The sequence below is a fragment of the Rhagoletis pomonella genome, unplaced genomic scaffold, assembly GCF_013731165.1.
Source record: "Rhagoletis pomonella isolate Grant_MI unplaced genomic scaffold, Rhpom_1.0 Rhpom_scaffold_00921, whole genome shotgun sequence".
NCBI lineage: Eukaryota > Metazoa > Arthropoda > Insecta > Diptera > Tephritidae > Rhagoletis > Rhagoletis pomonella.
In genome coordinates this window covers 1-20,589 of record NW_023459475.1, presented here as the reverse complement: position 1 = coordinate 20,589, position 20,589 = coordinate 1, and the positions used below count along the sequence as shown (strand labels likewise).

Genomic DNA, 20,589 nt, shown 5'->3' with positions numbered 1-20,589 from the left:
AAAATTTCACGATTCAAAAATCTGAGTATAGCTGCCAAATTCTTTTCTCAAAATTTTGAAAATTCTTTGTTTTTTGCCCTATATTTGCTTTGTATGGTATTTTCAACAAAATATAGGCCAAAAACGATAAATGTTCAAACTTTGGAGAAAAACAATTTTTAAGATTTTTGGATCGTGAAAATTTTTTTTCTCGGAGAACACGAATTGACCTAGTAAATCTTAGTATGAGGCATTATTGGTATGGCCAACAGCTATCAAACCTGATATAGTCGCACTAAGGTTTTTTTGTGTTCCACAGTGTTATACAAGGGATACTTTGAGGAATCATATAAGGAATTATACATTACCCAAGTCCACGTATATCCAAGTTCGTGTCATACAGCAAGCATTGACTACTTTTTAAAGTTTTATTTATTTGTTTTTGAAATTAACAACATATTTCGGAATTTGTAATTAATACGTTGTGTTCATTTTAGTAAATCCACTTTTTTAATTGTACAAAATTTATTATATACATACAGTATCGGTCATATCAATAGCAACCCCATTTCAAAGTGATATTATTTCCCTCTCATGTTAATTTATTTATTGCTTAGAATTTGCAACAAAAGTAAAGTTGAATATCTAACAAAACCCATATAAACCGAATTTTAAAACATCGTAGAAAACTACAAAAAATACAACAAATTTTCAACCAAAATTCAAACTTTTTTCTCAGAAGTGTTAGAATTTTTTTGAGCACTCAGTTTTATAGCCCCTTCAATTTTAGTCTAATTATATGCAAGTTTGAAGTGGCTAAAAATTACCTTAGTTTTTTTTAGAATCGATTAAAAACAAATCGTGTTCAATCGTCTTCCATATAACGAAAACTTCGACCATATATCGATGGCTGAGTAGTAGATCGACCTATCTCGGCAGCCAGGTCGAAAACGCCCGATATCAGAAAGCTTTTCAACGCCCTATTTCAAAATTTGACTGAAAAACGCCCTATTTTAGAATTTAATTGAAAAATGCCCTATCTCGGAACTCGGTTCAAAAACACCCTATCTCAGCACATTTTCGAAGTATTTTTATTTGAGATAGGACTTTTTTGAACCGACTAATAATAATAATAAAATATGTACTATATACATATCTAGTTTCAATATAAAAAAATGTATGTACACCATTAATTGTGTATACATATCTAAGTCAATATATGTGATATACATGTACATACATCTACATACATATCGTCGTTTAAAGTACAAAACCATGTATCAATAAATTGCAAAACCGCGTATAGAGATAATGCAAACCCACGTATGCGAGGTTGCATAAATTAATTTCTAGAGAGTAAAAACACTCATATTTCAAAATGGTTATCATTTTGTAAAAAGCAATCGCATTTTGGGCTAGTATATTTCAGGAAGAATGGATAAGGATTGATCCAAAAACGTGTGTGAGCGAATCCAATTTTTAGCAGCAAATGTCAGTTACGCGGTTTTGTACTTTAAGCGACGATATGTATGTTAACAGGAACGCAGCAATCTAATACACGGGTGGAGCAGGAACGCAGCACAGCAGAAGCATACAAAAAATCTGCAAATAAATGGTTTTTTAGGTTTTTAACAAACGAGAACCTGGTTTCAACTTACTTCAACGTGTCTAAATCACAACGCACAAACTAATGCAAAGGCGCAACAGGAACGCAACACTATAAAATACGGGCGGAGCAATATACAGGCGGAGCAGGAACGCAGCACAGCAGAATCGTCCGAAAAATCTGCGAATAAATGGTTCATTAGGTTTTGAAATAACAAAGAGCTCAAATGGAATGGTTCATCAATAAAGTCAAAATAATATGTTGTAACTTACGTGTATTAGCTCTTAATCACAATACCAGCACAGGTCGGTCAGCGAAACACTAAGGAAATGACCTAATAAATGCAAAATTATAATTTATATGTAAAATAATTCGGTTTTATTACAATACTTACCAAATTTCACGCAATTGGAAAACAAATGTCAGCGAATAAGAACAAAACGAACAACGAAAATTGAATCAATGTAGCTTGTTCAGAATTTTTTTCTAATATTTTGGGAAATGTTCAGTGAAAATAGCAAAGAAACAACACAGTTTCTCCTAAGGTAGTTCAAGATGGCGGATTAGAGCGAGAAGTTGCCAACGTATAACACCTTTCATTATTGCATCATGGTGCATGTATAGGATTATTTTGTCATTAACCCATAGGCAATGACTGGTGGGCAACATGGGAGGTGGTCGTGGTTATAGACAGATTTCACCAAAATGTAATACTAACCTAAATTATACCAAAGGCAACTTCGGCACCGACTTTCGTTAAAATATCTAAATTTTGTTCGAGTTAGCGTGTTTACAAACAGACACGACTGAACCAATTCATTTCGTCATTCTGAATATTTTGATAAATATGTATGTAATAATATGTGTATATACATTTTATACCGTTAAAAAACGTCCTTGCTTATCTGCATAAACCTTTCCTGCATTTGTTCGAGCGTCGATATACAACTTTGGGTACATATTTCATAAAAACTTTGTAGGTCTCCACTATAAGAGTGGTATATTTGAAAATTAGAGAGTTCTACCTTTAAGCTAAGTAATACTGGTTTGACCCCCTAATTTATGGGTCCATTTTCCAAAATCAGCCCAGCATTATTCACTCAAAGTTGTGTTTGGAACCAGATATGACTTATGTAGGAACTGCTTCCAGTTATAATCGCTTACGCTGCAAGCCTGATTTGCTAGGAATTTTGTTTTTCTCGTTGTTTTATTTTATGTGACTTGAAAACATTTTCCACTATAAGAAAATATTGAAATTGGATTTCATTTGGGTTAAAGAAAACGACAACTCTGAAAAAATATCAACCAATACATTCAAATCACAGTATACAGCACACGATTGAGAGAATACAAAGGTTGCGCCGATCTCGGACCGCTATTCCTCTCTTAACGAATTTGACAGAATCGTTGTTTGCATGACGTCACACTTGTGAAACTTGTTTACGTTTTCCTTGCAACATTTTTTCTTCTTCTTCCATTCTTGCTCACGTTTTGGCATTTCTCTCTCGCAATTGCACCAGTGTGACGTCACACAAAAGTTATTCTCAAAAATCCTCTCTGATCGGCGCAACCTTGTATTCTATCATTCTTGTATACAGCAGACATGGGCACTTTTGCCCGTATGGGCTTTTTTGCCCGTACGGGCAAGCGAACCCATTTCGCGGGCTTGATCAGGGGAAAATCTTGGGCAAACGGGAAGGGGGCAACAAATCTCACGTGTAGCAATGAGAGCCACTGCACACGCATTCTCAAGTAAAAAGGCTCACTCTCCCAAACGTACGCCACATACACTCCTCGTCATTTGAATAGCTCAACTTTTTAATCTTTAGTATTTACACTTAATTTTGTTTATTTAATATTCATTACATCCGATTTTAAAACTTTACACAGAGTTAAAAAAATGTCAACAAAGGGGTACAATAAAGTGCAAGTTTCAAGTGTCTGTAAAATAGCGGTAATTTTTGACAATTTTTTTGGAGATAGTGCTGCGCATTTTCTCTCATACAAAGTATGCTCGACAAAACTTTTATATGGAATAAAATGCGCAGCACTGTCAATAAAAAATAAATGAATTTGAAAAATCGGGGCTGTTTTAGAGTCGCTTCAAACTTGCACTTAATTACACTATAATTGAATGGGCTACAAAACTGCATATCAGAAATTTTTCTAAAAATATTATTAACTTGTTCACTCCTATGTTGACCTTTTTTAAGAACTGTTTCCAGCTCTCGAGAAAAACGAAAAAATCATATCAAATGCTGCCCAAGAAATGGAAAATAAACTTTCTTTTAAGTTTTAGTTTGTAAAAAATTATAAATTGCATTTACCCGTAGAATATGCTATATCGTCACTAGACACGAATAAAGGCGCGAGCTCAAAAGTTGACGGCGAAAAAAGACGCATAAAAAAATTTCAGCGTCAAATACTCTTAACATACTTCGCCAAAGTTTTTTATAAGCATCTTTTTTCGCAAAATGTTTTTAAACGCTTTTTTTCACCGTCAAAACACCAGCGCGCCTTTATTCGTATATAGTGACGATATTTTTACAAAAAATTTGTATTAAATAAACAAACGGAAAACTGTAAATACTAAGCATTGAAAGGGTGTGCAATTCAAATGACGAGGAGTGTATATGAGCAGATGTGATCACTACCACAAGTAAACGCGAGCTGAAAGCGTGATTGGGTTAGTGTGCCAATTACGTTTGAATGAATTTGCGTTCGCTTTGCTACGCTCTCGCATGTATTTGCATGTGATGCTTACGCTCTTTAAACAGGCGCTCACTTTCTGTCCATGCTTGTATACATAGTTGCCAACTTGGTGCTTTAAGCACTAGATTTAGTGCTTTTTGAAAATTAAAACGCCAAAAAAATGGTTTAGTGCCTAGTGCCCTTTTTAGTGCTTTTTTCTGAACTAAAATTTCTGAATTTACAAGAATCTACAAATTTAAATGCACCAAAATGCAAACCATGATTGATAAAAAGATGAAGTTGCAAACCCTCGTTCTTGCGTTCTTGTTAAATTGTATTCGCGTTGAAAATGCTAGCACGCAGATAAGTGAAGTGTTTACTTTTTATTTTCTTGATTATTGATTGATTACACAGTCCGAAAAATTTTAACTTTTTTTGCCACCTGAGTTCATTGGTTTTTAGATTTTTCGGTGCTGAATTCAAATCTGGCTGTAGAATTTCTCTACCACGTCAGAATTTTGAGATATCCTAACCTCTAAGTGTAAAAACACGGTTTATTATAAAACAACAAATTTTTTCACTCATTTCTACTTAGGGTATCAATAAGTATTACTCTTCCCCTTCAAAATTCCATTTCGTTCGTTGCGATTCGATTGTTCTTTCTCCAGATGTACCAGTTTTACCAGTTCGGTATTACTTCGTAAGCATGAATGTGTATTTATTTACACATGTAAATATTGTTTATTTTTTTACTTTGCGCTATTTTCAGTATTTTGGTGCTTTTTTAAATAAAAAAAACTTGGCGATCAGGGCTGCCAACTTGGATCAACCGTGCCATTTTTGGCACTATTTTACTTGAAATGGCACTGAATTTTTAAATTTTGCACAAAGTGCCAAAATGGCACTTTTGAAAAAAAAGCCAAATTTAAATACATTTTTGTGAAATCCTTTGCGTGTACTTCTTTTCTCAACTAAAATTTTCTAATTTCTATAGTGTATACAACAGGTTTATCTTACTTTGACATTGGGCTTTTGTTTTAATTTGTCTAACTTTAATGCTAATGGGAAGAACTAAAGAGAATGACACCTTTTTTGGCACTTTTAATTTTCTATTTGGCACGTTTTAGCACTTTTTTATCCTCAATATGGCACTTCATAGCTATGTATGTTTGGCAGCCCTGTTGGCAAATTTGATCACTAGCTGACCTTCGCCGAGCGCTCTTTGCTGGGTTCGGACGACAAAAATGGAAGTAAATATCAAGTATTCGTAGTAGATGTGCATTTCTTATCTTTACAAAAAACAATTAATTTCTCTTCGTATCCTTGTACAAATAAGGAGCTAAAGCGGCCTTATAAGGGTCGATATCCGTAGACTGGAAAATCGACCAGCTAGTGGATGAGATGTCATTTGCACGGCTCGATTTTGGTTGAACGACAAAAATCTAATAGAAAATCGACCCGTATAAAGGCGCCTTAATCCATTCATTAAAGTTAAAATGCCTTGGTTAAAATTAATAAGAAGTTATTTCATTCTTTACCGCGACAATTGTTTCATCGGTGGGCAACGACGCAATTACAGAACTTTAGACAGAGCAATCTTTTTCGATCGGGTTCAGATAGGCCGATTGTGAGGGCCTATTCACGAATTCAAGTGTATTTGCAAAGTTGCTGTAGCTCACCAATGTAACAATCGTGTCGATATAAAGGTAAAATATAACTTTTAGTTTACTATTAAAAACCACACCTCCTTTCTATTTGAAGAGTAAATTTGTTGATGCAACAAAACGGAGCAGATTTTCAGCTGAGCGAAGTAGAGGACTAGGTTTCAAATTTTTTCGACAAAACGGAACAAATCTACTCCTATCGGAGCGAAGTCCGAACGATGGCTTATTGTGTATATGAGGAAAATGTATGCTCTTTGTTTGGTACACAAAGTCAGTATTACCGCAGATGTACTGCGATGAACATGATGTCGGTGGGATACAAATAATTTTTTCGCAACTTTTCATACCCTTCCTCCCGTAAACTGTTTTTCCCTTTCCCCAGCCCGCGTTCGCACTTTCGCTACTGCGCGGGCAAAAAAGTGTCCATGTCTGGTATTCAGTAATCCAGATAGGCAAAACAAAAAATTAAAAATATGCTTATTTGACAATTTATTTCAATGTATTGGTTAATATTTTTTCAGAGTTGTCGTTTTCTTTAACCCAAATGAAATCCAATTTCAATATTTTCTTATAATGGAAAATGTTTTCAAGTCACATAAAATAAAACAATGAGAAAAACAAAATTCTGGATGCAGTTCCTACATAAGTCATATCAAATATACCACTCTAATAGTGGAGACCTACAAAGTTTTTATGAAATATGTACCCAAAGTTGTATATCGACGCTCGAACAAATGCAGGAAAGGTTTATGCAGATAAGCAAGGACGTTTTTTAACGGTATAAAATGTATATACACATATTCTTACATACATATTTATCAAAATATTCAGAATGACGAAATGAATTGGTTCAGTCGTGTCTGCTTGTAAACACGCTAACTCGAACAAAATTTAGATATTTTAACGAAAGTCGGTGTCGAAGTTGCCTTTGGTATAATTTAGGTTAGTATTACATTTTGGTGAAATCCATGACCACCTCCCATGTAGTAATCAACAATATTTTGGTTTTATTATTTTTTTACGAATTTCGCTGTTAAAATTTACATTTCAAATATATCAACAAACATTTGGGGGTACTTTTGCACCAGTCATTGCCTATGGGTTAATGACAAAATAATCCTATACATGCACAATATTTCGTGTATTAATTTTCAAATAAGCATATTGTCAATGGGTTCGCACGATTTTTTATTAAAAATTTTCATTATTTATCAAAGTATTAATTTTTATGGAACTACTAATTTTTTGAACTACAATAACACCAGTAAATAGTATTTCCCCCCGAAAAAGATTATACCGTTACAAATTTTCGCCTGCGGCGCTTTTTCCTATAAAAATCAATACTTCCATATATAATAAAAATTTGTAATAAAAAATCGCGCGATATCCTATCGATACTTCCATATATAATGACAATTTTTAACTGTTTAGTTATTTCCACAATTAATTATCCCACATAACAGTCTGAACTCCATGTAAACATATTCAATATTTATTCCATTCAGATTGAGTGGCAATACCGCACATCAGCAGGTGGATTTTGCATTAAGCACGCCAAAATTGTTTGCATTATAATAAATAAAATATATAAGTTTTTAGTGATATATTTACCGCTATTTTGATATATGTGGCTAAAATGAAGTACTGTTGTTGTATGTATGGTGAAATATGGGCGATTTGTGCGCTTGTGTGTGTGTATTAAGTGAATAAAAAAGGTGCTATTGTGGAAAAGTTTTTTGTTAATAACTTTTGATCGGGTGAAAAAAGTTAATTTCCGCTTTCGGATCCTTGTTATTGGAGTCCAGAGGCGTCTAATGGTACCCTCCAAAATTTTGACCAATTTTGGGGGTTGAAAGCCCACCTAGATAATAACGCTCTCGCGAAGTTTTCCCTTAAAAATGAATTAAAAGCTATTATAAGACGAGATCAGTTATTTCCACAAATGAAATTGCTAATTTCACATTGGGCTTCTACACACTGGACTGCTCAATCCGCCTAAAACTGATTTTGTGTGTATAAGAGGGGAAGAGAGTTGGAGTTTACCTCGTCATGGACAAGAATGATAGAATACAAGATTGCGCCGATCAGAGAGGATTTTAGAGAATAACTTTTGTGTGACGTCACACTGGTGCAATTGCGAGAGAGAAATGCCAAAACGTGAGCAAGAATGGAAGAAGAAGAAAAAATGTTGCAAGGAAAACGTAAATAAGTTGCACAAGTGTGACGTCATGCAAACAACGATTCTGTCAAATTAGTTAAGAGAGGAATAGCGGTCCGAGATCGGCGCAACCTTTGTATTCTCTCAATCGTGGTCATGGATAACTAGATATGAAACTCTCTCATTTTTTCTGAGAGCGCGCCCAGGAACTCGTTTTCGTACTTGGCAGCACTGCCAATCCCTGGGCAGATAAACAGCTGGCACGCGAAGTGGCGAGCTACCACTAAATGTGTGGAAAATGCATCACATTGAATTCAGTGGATTTCTTCTTCCCGCATTTTTTAATATTACTATAAAACAGTATTTGTAACTAAACGCAATTTTCCTGGCAATATAAACAGTGAAATATAAAATAGGTTTGAAGAATATTGTAACTTTTGTTCGTTGTGTTTAATCAAAAGTTTCTCCATAAATTTCTCTACAAATGCTCATACATGTTTTCGTCACAGTGGCTCTACTGGATAATGTTATAAAAAATACACTTTGACAGCGCTCTCACGAGAAAAAGAGTTTCATATCTAGTTATCCATGACCTCGTTCTTTTCAGTCCGTGAAAATCGCGGATTGATGGTGACTGACACGTGTCCATAGTAGTGATGTACCGAATTTTCGGTACCCAATACTCGGTACCCAATACTTAAAAAAGATTTCGGTACCCAATACTTCCTTTTCGGTACCCGATACCGATTCTTTACATTAAACCTTCGCCATTATATGCATTTCAAGTTTAGAAAAAACTTTAATTACTAATTTATATGATATCGGCTAAAACACTTGAACTTATCGGAACAGAGAAATATTATTTTATCAGTTTTAATCTTAGTTGATCTAAGGTTCAAGAAAAATGCTTTTACTGCTTTTACGGATGAAGAAGCCTTTCAGGGGGGAGATTCTGTAACCAGTTAGCGACAAGTTTCGGATCGATATCGCACTTGTTGACGTAAAAATATTTCATATCATACGTCAACAAAACCGATGCCGATTCGAAAATTGTCGCTAACTGGTTACAGAATCTGCGCCCAGGCCTACAAAAATGATATCGTCCGATTCAGCTGGAACAAAAATGTTTCAAACATCTTTCATTTGAATCCGTATTAAAAGCTCTATTGGCTCCTACATTCGGGTTTTTATAGGCGAGTCTCCCCTGAACCGTTTTTTCCATATTTTTGGCCTATGTGCGCTTTTATTCGAAACCTAAATGTTTCGGTACCGAGTATCGAGAGTATTGGATACTTTTTAAATCGGTACCGAATATCGATCAATACTTTAAAGTATTGACTCAGCACATCACTAGTCCATAGACATTGGCCCGTAGTCATAGTCAAAATAAAGTCGACTTTAAAGTTAGTTGCAGCTTTTTGACATAATTTTCAATGGGATATCTGTTTCTATTTATTGAGCGAAGGAAATTATGAATAAATTATTAAGTAAGACTTGTAGGTATGAACAGTTTATAATGCACATGGTAAAGTTGCAGTCTGCAAATATTTGATGTTCTCTTTACCTCAGCTGTCGAGTCAGAAGATGCTCTTTGCAAGAAAACTCAACTCTTCAGGGAATTTTGTTCACGCGGGACTTATTAAAAGAGGTAATGGTTGTTATTGTTTTGAGTTTTATCCAAACACCGATATACTTAAAAGTTTCAAAAATGAAATGTAGCATTAAATATTGTACCTAAAATCACACTCAAGAAATAAAAAGGAATTTTCTTCTATACAACTTTTTTAAATCAGTCTGAAGATCTCCAGAAAAAAACTTTCGCATATTTAGTTCTTCAAGAAAATTTACACCAACGGCAAAGTTCTTTTTCAAGCAACAAAAAGAATGAAACAAATTCTTGTGATTTTTCTAGAAAGCTGTTAAACATAATATATACTAGAGAAAAACTTTGTGAAAAAAAATGTTATACGTCTTATCCAAAGTTTCACTAATCAATTCTAAATTTATCAGACTTAAAATTTAAAATGTTTAATTTTCCGAACGAAATTGGCTGATAAATTTAAAATTGATTGGTGCAGCTGGGCATTAATGATCTAAAAATGAAGAAGAAAATGCGATTTTATTGCAATTGAAAATTTTTTTTTAAAAGTAATGTGAATTTTAAGAATTCGTAAAAACGTTTAACTTTTTATTTTTTACGTATCGAGCCCTAACCGCCAAAATAACGTAAGCGATATTTTTTTTAAATTTCCTTTTTGATGCAGAAATATTCCTAGAGATGCATTTCTGCATCAAAAAGAAAATTTGAAAAAAATGTCGCTTACGTTATGTTGGCCGTCAGGGCTCAGTATATCAAAAATCGGAAAAAGCTCAAAAGAGCTTCCTGTTCTGTTTATTTGAATTTTTTATATGTTGACGATTTTTACATGCAAATGACGATTTATTATAACCAATCTGACGATTTCTCACTTCTGTGACATGGCAACACTGCTGCCCAGTTAGGGTTGTGGGAACACAGTCGAAGCATCTGGCAACACTTACCTTTTGGATGGGACTTTTACTATTCTCTTTATGCACTTATTCATAAGTTTTTCCTCTTTTCGGTTGCAAGTTTTAAACTTATAAATTTCCCACGGTGGTGGTTAGAATTTTCTAGACTTTTTTACGTGCCACTTATATCTGATCCGCAAAAACTAATTGCGACTAATTCTAAGTGTGTAAACAAATAATAAAAAGTATTCTTTGCGTTGTAAGAAAAATCATTTGTGGATTGTTATTCCCAACAGGGTCAAAACGATACTAGTAAATACAAGTACATACTCGATACTTTTCGTCCGATACCAAGCAATTTTCGTATCGATACTTTTGAACCAAATACTGAGTAGGTATCGGAAGAAAGTACTTGTATCGAAACTCGATTCAGTGACAATTTTATTCCCGGACTATTATTTTTTAATTCAACAAACTCATGAATAGTTAAAAATTTTTGGCAGTTGAGTTGCCAACGAAAAGAAGGTCCTCCAAAGAAAGACCCACTTCCATCTAATCTAAGTCCATTTTAAACGCAACTTCTCCAAAAGGATTACCTAACGTGCTTGTTTTATTTCTTTCCGTTTGTATTCAATTTAAGGCAAATCTACTAAGTCCAAAAGAAACACATAAAATTCGATAAGCTCACAAAAAATCTAAATATTTTAATTTGCAACGGAACGGAAAATTTTTATAAATGGATTTAGCAACTTTTCACTCTAACAGCCATATCCACGTGTTGTCACAGTCGTCTATTGTCACAGTTCAATTGTCATTATCGTGTCATCAGCTGTTGTCATAGGTATACACAGTCAATAATGACAAGCGAAAAGCTCATTTTATTTGCCAATTCCGGCGAAAGTTTCTCTATGGTGAAACAGCTGTTCTTTGTTTATATTTTAATTTGTTCTTTTTGACCGCCACTGCAACAAAAGGGATTTCTTTTAAATAAAATACACCACAGCAGTGGATTACGGAACACCGGAAAAGTGAGTAATTTTATAATAGGAAAATTTATTAAATTTTGTTATGAATTCGTGTAGTAACACGCGTGGAAAATATGAATGCACCACACAAGAGCAGCTGCAGTTTTGCGAAGACCACCCCTAACAGCAAACATGTAAAAACTGTCCAAAAAAACTGTTGTCTCGGAGTTCCATCAGAAGTCTTCTTCTCTGTGTAATTTTTGCCTGCTCCACAATAGCCGCGTACATAATAATTATTTCCTCCATGAATAATATTATGATATGCATACGCAAATAATAACTGTTTAACACACCTATTTAGGCAAATAAAGTGGTTTCACAGTTTTCATTTAGTAAAATTTTTGCAATTTTTTTCTGCAAAATTAATAAAATTGACAATATTAACATATGTTTTAGCGTTGTCACGTACTCAATAGGTCATCACAAAAATAATAGCAATTGTCACCGCTGGAGCTTTCAAATTGCCCTCTGCATACCTAAACGTGACAATTGTTTGTAAACATGCCAATAGTTATAGCGGCGAGTTTTGTCATTGCACGCGAATAGGGCTGTAAGCTAGCCATATGAATGCCGGCACTGTTTCCATTTCATTTAATTTCATTTATTAAACAAATTCATTAGTAAAATAAGATATTAAAGCTCTTTTATAGTACAACAGTAATTATAAAGCACAAACATAAAGCAACAAAAGGAAAACAATAAGTAAAAAAAATAAAAGAAAAAGAAAAATACAACTAATTCTAAGACTAAAAACTAACATTATTACTTAAGTAAAAACACAACGAGACAAACGTAAACATGTGTTGATAAATACATACACATATGATAATCCTAGCAGCAACCGGATTCCAGCTTTCGCTATCGCTAAAACTCCATCGCAAAAAAATACTAAATGGATTTTTGCAATTTTGGGAGATTTTTGCGGTTCGCGCTTAAAAAATCATCTCTAAAAAGTTTAATTTTTGGTTCATTTTTTTGGTGGGTTTTAGCGATGAACAAAATGAACCCGGATAAAGTGAGTGAACAGATTTTGACAGCTCATCAGCTAAAATGGCGACTCCAGCGTCTTTTCCATTGCTACAAATCTCCATTGTTGGCTTAAAATTCTGCGAATTTGGCGACTAGAAAAAGTTTGTGCTAAAAAAATAACGCGACAAAAAAGGTAATGCTTATATTGTTTTTTGTTAAAAATACTCTTTTATATTAAAGAAATTGTTTAATTAATAGCAAAATATGGAAAACCGCAATAGCAAAAGAGTGACGAAGGATCAAAAATATATGCTCGTTCAATATTTGGAGGATCATAGAGAATTTGCTCACGACCGGTATGCAAAACATTTTCCCGTAAATGATTTTGTTTAAGTTTTTATTTTTTAAGATTCGTCAATGGCACCGGGAGCAAAAGTTTAGCTGAGCAGTGGAACCACCTCGCCGAAAAATTAAATGCTTACGGAGGATCCATGAAAGATGGTGAAGGATGGAAGAGAGCGCGGGTAAATATGAGGTAAATATGTTTTGAAAATGTACATAAGTAGCACTAAGATTCTTAAAATTGTTTTCGATTAATGATAGGAGCAAGGCCAAACAAAAATCCCAAGATTTGAGAAATGCTATGGAGCGAAGCGGGGTAAATTCATCAATTACCGAAAAGCATCTCAGTAACCTCGACGAGAACATCATTGGCGTGATGACCACAGTGGCAGTGGTCGGTCAAAGAGAAGTTAGCGAGCCACTGGTGAGTTAAGAACATTTCCATTTATAAATTATTTCTATCCATAGATTCGAATTCGATCAAAATGTTTTTGTAGTTTGAACATACCTACATATGTATATATCTATAATTTATATAATCTATATATAAATACGCCACAAGAAAATTTTGCAATCCCTTTTCTGAAGGCACCGTTCGCTCGATTTCAATGAAACATACACCGAATTAAAGGATATAACTTGCTCTAATCCACAAATGTTAGTCGCGATACATAGGGGGCGTGGCATCTGACATATAGACTAAAATGTGAAAACCACTATATCTCTAAAACCAATTATGCTGGAGAACTGAAACTTAGCACAGACGCATAGATTGTAAATACCCTACTTACGGTGAAAAATTGTAGGTATTGGGGATGTGGGTGTGGCACTTCCCATACAAACTGAAATTCTCATATCGCTTATCTCTGGAACCGCCTATGCTAACGTCCTAAAATTTCACACAGCAACATATGTTGTCAATACCGTACTTACGGCAAAAAGTGGTAGATTTTGGAAAAGGAGGCGTGGCGCCGCTCATACAAACTCAAATTCTTATATCGCTTATCTCTGGGACCACTTATGCTTACGTCCTGAAATTGGAGACAGCAACATATGTTGTCAATACCGTACTTACGGCAAAAAGTGGTAGATTTTGGAAAAGGGGGAGTGGCACCGCCCATACAAACTGAAATTCTCATATCGCCTATCTCAGGAACCGCTTATGCTAACGTCCTGAAATTTGACACAGCTATTTATGATAACAATAAAATACTTATGGCGAAAAGTGGTAGATAATGGGAAAGAGGTGTGGCACCGCCAATACAAAGTGAAATATGGCTTATCTCTGAAACCACTTATGCTAACGTCCCGAAAATTGACACAGCAACATATGTTGCCATTGCCGTACTTATGGCGAAGAGTGGTAGGTTTTGGAAAAGGGGCGTGGCACCGCCCATACAAACTGAAATTCTCATATTGGTTATCTCTGGATCCACTTATCATAAGGTAATGGAATTTTACAGACCTACATTTATACACATATAGAATCGCAAGAATCATTCAATTGGGAACCATTTTCTCCCAGATTTTATAATCGCATTAAATGATTGCTGTTTTGTGCAAAAGTTTTTAGAAGGATCTGTGTGTTTGTCTTCCGATAGGTGGCGCAGGGATTGAGAGCTATCCAAAAAAATCATATATATGATCAGATTTGTTTCACTTTTAGAACACATATTAGTAACATAACTCGGTAGCCCAATCGTGTGATGAAAAATATTGGGCTCTGGCCCAGTCTTGATGAAAACCAGTGTGAAATCGCCGTTAGAGAAGGAAATATTATCTTTTGTTGTAAACCTTCAAGATACTTTCTCTACCGTTAACGATTCTGATGAAAAAAGAGAGAGTTTATGTAGATGTGCGCAATTTAGTTTTTAACCTGCAAGAGGCTCTCAGACAAATATAATGGAAAGAGCTTATATACAGTCTGAATTGGTATATGTTTGACATATTAGTCAGTGATGAACATCTCATCTATACATACAATACATATGCATATCTTTTATAAATGAAAATCGAAGTTTCTTTCTCGGTCTATTTTCAAAAACTGCTGAAGAAATTTGGAGGAGACTCCGTAGACTTAGCATTAATCAATCCGGTGTTAGCTTTCATAATTTGATTTTAAGTCTTCCTGTAAATTTGCTATAAATTATACTGGTGGACTTCAGTAATTCGCATAAAGGAGTTAGTATTGGTGACAGGTAAAATTCAAAAGTGTATGAAAAAAGATGTCGAATTTCGACAACTGGGCGATACTCGTAATTTTTAATTACAGAGAAGTTCCGGCGCAGTAACTAGCGTGGAATTATTTGACGCCTCTGTGGACCACTTTGAGATAGAGGTATGTACATACGCCTTATGATTGTCTCTGTTTTTATTTAACTTTTTATTACAGTTTCTTGAAGGAGGCGATGAGGAACCGCAAATGGCACCGGATGTGGTTCCTCAGGATCCACTTCCACCACAACGTCGGGCTCCCAAACGCAAAAATTACTCTTTAGAAGAGAGCAACGCCAAAATGATACAATTAGAAGAACGCAGAGTCGTCTTGGCGGAAAGAAAAATTGCGGCGCTGGAGAAAAGAAACTCTATAGAAAAGAGAAAGGCCGACGTATTGTCCAATATCTTAAATAAATTGGATTTACTTCTACAAAGGTGATTGTTCTCGGAGTGATCGTAGAAATATAGATATTTGAGCTTTACGGTATGTTGCCAATGAATTATGAACGGTACTCAGACGTTTATATTTTGACGTTTAACTGATTTTTTGAACTTCCATATTTCTTTTATAAAAATATACCACATCTATCGTTGCTTTAAACTTTGTGCGAAAGTCGCGAAAAATCAACAAATTACGAAAGGCTGTGATCAAAATTTAAAAGCTTTTATCAGAATTATTAGAAAATATTTACGTACGCAGATATATAGCCTTCAATTTCAGTTCCATAAAATGCAAGTTTGAAGTCGGTCGAAATCCGCGTTTGATTTTTCGAATATATCTTTGGTTTAAGGTGTAATGTACTTTCTTCAACATAAAAAAATGCCGACATACTTTACCGCGAAAAATTAACCGCGAATTTTTACCGACTTCAAACTTGCATTTTATGGTACTAAAATTTAAGGCTATATAAATGCGTAGTAAAAAGTTTTTTAAAAATTCTGATAAGTTTTAAATTTTGATGAGTTTTTCGTAATTAGCCGATTTTTCGCGAATTTTCCACAAAGTTTGAAGCAACGATATATGTGGTCTATGTTATTGAATTTACTATATTTTTATTAAAAAAAATATGAAAGTTCAAAAAATCAGTTAAACGTAAAAATGTAAACAAACGGTACATTGTAATTCAATGGTCATATACTATAGGTTTAGTTTTCCAAGCTGTAGAACAGCGCGTTGTTTTTTACTTATGTAAATAAATTTGGTATTTAAGCTTTAGGTTAAGTTTTCAAGCTGTGGAACAGAATTTTATTGTTTTTATTTATGATTAATTTAAATTAATTAGATATTTAAGCTGTAGGTTAAGTTTTCAAGCTGTAGAACAGCGTTTTATTGTTTTACTTATTGCTAATGGTAATAAATTAGGTATTTAAGCTGTAGCGTAAGTGTACATGTTGTAGAACAGCGTTTTAATTTTTCATTTATTATTAATGTAAATAAATTAGGTATTTAAGTTGTAGGTTATGTATTTCAAGCTGTAGAACAGCGTCTTAATTTTATTGAATTTAATGAATTTTGGACTGAAATATGCATATATAGAAAATACTTAATATAAAGAAAATAAACGAACACGCAATTGTTTTTTAAATTTGAGTAAGCGTTAATTGAATTATTTAAAAAATAATAATAGTAATAAATGCTTAAATTAAAGGATGTACCCTAGTGGTCAGCTAATTAGGTTAGTTGCATTTTGACCAGTTTTGCCTGTTTTTATATTGTTTATAATGTTTATTTTTTTATAAAAGTATAAACCCACATTTCACACTTTGTACAAAATTTGTAAAAATTGAATTCAAATTAAATTGTTTTAGACCATTGAATTTAGTAGGACAAATAGCAAGTTTCAAAACGCTAGAATTTTTAATATTTTTATTTTTGCTGACGGTGCTATGTAATTTCTTCCACGTAAAGTATGTTCGAAACGACTATTATATGGAAGAAAATACCTGGCACCGTCAACAAAAAAATATTTAACATCAAGGCAAAGTTTTAAATATTTTGGGAAATTGGTAAATCTCTTTGGTTTTTTTAATTTTTGTACAAAGTATGAAATGTGGATTTATACCATGATTCAATAATACAAGGTTGCGTAATTTGTGACAGCTAAAATTTGACACTCCTTTATCCAGATTTGTACTTTGGAAGTAGGAGAAAGGGGAAGAATGTGATCGCTTTTGCGAAAACGGTCGTAGAAAGGTACTACAAAAATTACGCAAAGTATACAATTAGAAGTAAAATGTGTATTATTTATTCTATGCAAATTTGCAATATATTTGGTGTTTTAATGGAAATACTAAACAATACATAAATATGTTCATCATTTCCTGGAACCGACCGTTCAGCTATGCAAAAAGGAAAACTGCAGATCAATAGAAGTTTTTATGCTCATTTCAAACATGCCAAAATTATTTGGCGCAAAAAAAAAATTAAGACGTTCTAGAAGGTTAAAGTTCAGTTTTTAAATTTTTTAAATATTAATATCTTACGAACTGTAAGTATAACCGATAAAAAACGAATGACGCCACCATAAAGATAACTAATTTGTCTTTCAGCTGGTGTACATAATTTATAGCTTCTTGTTTTTTAAACCAAAACCACTAAGAGGTCTATTCTGCACGTTACCAAAGATTTTGTAACCGAAAAATTGTATTACCAAAAAATGTTACCAGTTCTTGTCACCGCGATTCTAGGTACATTGGTAATGCAATTAAAATATTCAGCAATTCAGCTATGAAGAATTGTGCAAATCCTGGCATTGAATATTTCACGGGGCAATAATTTGTTACCAGCTTATGAGATGGTAACAAAATTTACCGGTTACAAGAGTATAAAGAATGCGAAAAAGGTTTTAAAATTGACAGGAACTTTATTTACCGGTTACAAACTTTTTATTCCCAGCGCAGAATAAACAATTCAGTGATAATAAAAAATACAAATAAACAAAGCAAATAAACCTCTTCGTTATTTTTTGCCTGCGCCAAATTAGGTATCGTTGTAATCAGCGTAAAAAGTTCTATCTATCGGCATTTTTGGTTATTTTATAGCTAAACGGTCACTATTCTACACTTGTTCTAGAAAATTACATTTAGTATGACGAATTTTTGGTTTTACTACTAATATCACTAGAAACTGTAGAGTAAGCAACATTCTGCACAAGTAAAGGAGCCGATTTTATGTGTGGGAGCGAGAAGACTGTTTTATTACAAAACCTTTCTATTATTGAATCATGGATTTATTCGATGCTGGTTATATAAGGCGCTAGACTTACAGCCTGATTCTCTATCTCGAAACGAGCGTTCGTCTCATCCAAACAGCCGTTTGTTCGTGTATTTGTACTACCTAACACGAATTCGCTACCCTGGCGATAACTAGTCGATAACAGCTGATTGTTATGTGACGAAAACGTAACAAATGTGAATTCTCTAACACGAATACGACTTCAAATAAAGAAAAAAAGAGTCAAATTCAAACGAAAGAGTTTTTGCTATCGTGTGAGCCGCTAAAATGGATAATTCAAGCAAAAAAGGCAGGAAATAATCGAAAAAAGATTCGTATTATTATAATTCATTTTTTGGTATACTTTACAGTGTTTAAAAAAACTTCCAGTGCTCAGTTCGATGTGCTGGTAAAAGAGCTGGAGAAAAATCCAGACTTGGCAAAAGGCGCTCCAATGTTTGGTGCGAGTAAGAGCCTGGTAGAACTGCAGTGGAATGAATTAGCCAATAAATTAAACGCACATGGACCTCCACAAAGAACAGCTACCGAATGGAAAAGGTAACTCCTTTTTATAAATAGTAAATTGTATCAAACATTGAGCTTGTAATGTTTTTCCAGATTTGGGCTGATCTTAAAAGCCGCACAAAGAAGAAAATTGCGGAAAATGCGTCCAGCATGCATGCCACAGGTGGTGGACCATTCCGGCTTTCGACCGGATCTTGCTGGTGTCAAAAGCGGCCACACCAAGTGGTACAGTTCTCGGTGTAAGGCAAGTGGTTGTACGCTCAGAACCAGAGCTTGACCAATCACCTCAACCACCATCACCTGAGGAGCTGATCCCAATAGTTGTCACTACTCCGGTCCGCACAGCTGCACTAATTGGGGTTGTGACACCTACCAGACAGCAGTCCACTACACCAAAAAGGCATATAGCCGCAGCATCAGCGCCACAAAGCAGCCGGAAGAGAACTTTCCAGGAGCTTATAGCCGAGTCAGCGAAGGAGCAAGCCTCTGCAGCGAAAATTCAAGCTGAAGCTGCGCAAAAAATGGCAGAAGCGGCTATGATTCAGGCTGAATCCACCAGATCCATAGCAGAAACGCTTAAAGAGTTGCTCGAGATCACAATCAGGCAAGCACAGGCCATTGAAAGTTTGCAAGACAAATTTGTTTAGTTCCCTTTTTATATATATTTTTTTATTTAAGCCACTTGACGGCGGATAATTTTGTTAAATCAAAGTGTACAGTAATTCATAAAAGGATAGACTCGGAGTTAAAAAAAAACTGTGGCCATTTGTTCAACGAAAATTTTTAATTTGCTAAGTTTGTATAAAAATATGATTCATACTACAACAATAATTTCAGAAATCAGAGCTTCAAACTTTTTGCAAAATTTAGGAACGTTCCGAAAATTTTCCTCAAAACTGTCCACTATTCAATCACATTTTTATTGGAAAACTTCGATTAAAAAGAGCACAATTTTGATAGCAATTTGCAGTTTTCCTAAAGTTAGCAAAAAATTTGAAGCTCTGATTTCTGAAGTTATTGTTGTAGTGTGAGTCATATTTTTTATAATCAATTAGCGAATTAAAAATTACGGTTGAACAAATGGGCACCGGTTTTGTTAAACTCTCGAGTCTATTCTTTTTTGACATCTTGATTAAAAAAATTTATCTTTGCTGAACAAATGGCAAGAACACTCACTGTACCTAAAATGAATTGGCTGTTTATAATTTTTTAGCAATAGTATTGAACTGAATAGAATTAATTAATTTGACTGAATTTAACCAAAGTTTTTTTATGTTTATAATAATAGTAGTATAGATTAATATTAATGAACACAAAATGTTATCAATTCTGTGAATAAAAGTGTATTTGGAGAAATTTTATTATAAATTGTTTGCTATTTGTGTTCTTATATTAGCTGCTACTGTAGAAAGATCCTCAAGTACTAGGTCTTCATCATTTGGCTCAATAGCGTCTTCAGCTTCGAATGGGGTGAGGGACAAATAATTTTTGTAAAATATACAGATGTTGTGAATTGCACAACATGCATTCACAATTTGCGTTGTCTTCTCTGCGGAATAATGAAGCCCTCTTGAGCCAATTATACTTCGGAATCTATTCTTCAAAACTCCAAAGCAGCGCTCAATGATGTTTCGAGCCTTACAGTGTTTATCATTGTATCGCCTTTGTACCACATCTGATGGATTTCTATACGGCGTCATCAAAAAGGG

General features: G+C 34.2%; 2 protein-coding genes and 1 long non-coding RNA gene across 5 annotated transcripts; 2 read left to right on the top strand and 1 right to left on the bottom strand.

Moving 5' to 3' along the window:
• Window positions 1–1,438: 1,438 nt before the first annotated feature.
• Window positions 1,439–2,023, bottom strand: LOC118751691. The gene is made up of 4 exons (XR_004994579.1): window positions 1,980–2,023; window positions 1,858–1,919; window positions 1,638–1,765; window positions 1,439–1,581 (listed from the first exon to the last, which is right to left on the bottom strand). It is a non-coding gene; the product is annotated as an uncharacterized LOC118751691 (long non-coding RNA).
• Window positions 2,024–11,030: 9,007 nt separating this feature from the next.
• LOC118751694 lies at window positions 11,031–16,071 on the top strand. Of its 3 annotated transcripts, none has more exons than XM_036486508.1 (7): window positions 11,031–11,616; window positions 12,603–12,743; window positions 12,841–12,938; window positions 12,992–13,117; window positions 13,186–13,348; window positions 15,197–15,262; window positions 15,317–16,071. In XM_036486508.1, exons 3-7 carry the CDS (start codon window positions 12,847–12,849, stop codon window positions 15,578–15,580), a joined length of 711 nt encoding a protein of 236 aa, XP_036342401.1. In that variant the 5' UTR covers window positions 11,031–11,616; window positions 12,603–12,743; window positions 12,841–12,846; the 3' UTR covers window positions 15,581–16,071. The 3 variants fall into 3 exon arrangements, with proteins under 3 accessions (XP_036342401.1, XP_036342399.1, XP_036342400.1); XM_036486506.1 differs by having other exon boundaries at window positions 12,603–12,775; XM_036486507.1 differs by lacking the exon at window positions 11,031–11,616 and having other exon boundaries at window positions 11,992–12,775.
• Window positions 16,072–18,411: 2,340 nt separating this feature from the next.
• LOC118751690 lies at window positions 18,412–20,303 on the top strand. Its single transcript, XM_036486503.1, has 3 exons — window positions 18,412–18,665; window positions 18,727–18,913; window positions 18,974–20,303. The coding sequence occupies exons 1-3, from the start codon at window positions 18,644–18,646 to the stop codon at window positions 19,155–19,157; spliced, it is 393 nt and encodes a 130-aa protein (XP_036342396.1). The 5' UTR covers window positions 18,412–18,643; the 3' UTR covers window positions 19,158–20,303.
• The last annotated feature ends 286 nt before the right edge of the window (window positions 20,304–20,589 follow it).

Coding starts and splice junctions, on each gene's coding strand:
- LOC118751694 (XM_036486508.1), top strand. CDS start 12,847: ATGGAAAACCGCAATAGCAAAAGAGTGACGAAGGATCAAAAATATATG. Junction 12,939..12,991: donor AGAGAATTTGCTCACGACCG/GTATGCAAAACA, acceptor TTATTTTTTAAG/ATTCGTCAATGGCACCGGGA. Junction 15,263..15,316: donor TGGACCACTTTGAGATAGAG/GTATGTACATAC, acceptor TTTTTATTACAG/TTTCTTGAAGGAGGCGATGA.
- LOC118751690 (XM_036486503.1), top strand. CDS start 18,644: ATGGATAATTCAAGCAAAAAAG. Junction 18,666..18,726: donor GGATAATTCAAGCAAAAAAG/GCAGGAAATAAT, acceptor TATACTTTACAG/TGTTTAAAAAAACTTCCAGT. Junction 18,914..18,973: donor ACAGCTACCGAATGGAAAAG/GTAACTCCTTTT, acceptor ATGTTTTTCCAG/ATTTGGGCTGATCTTAAAAG.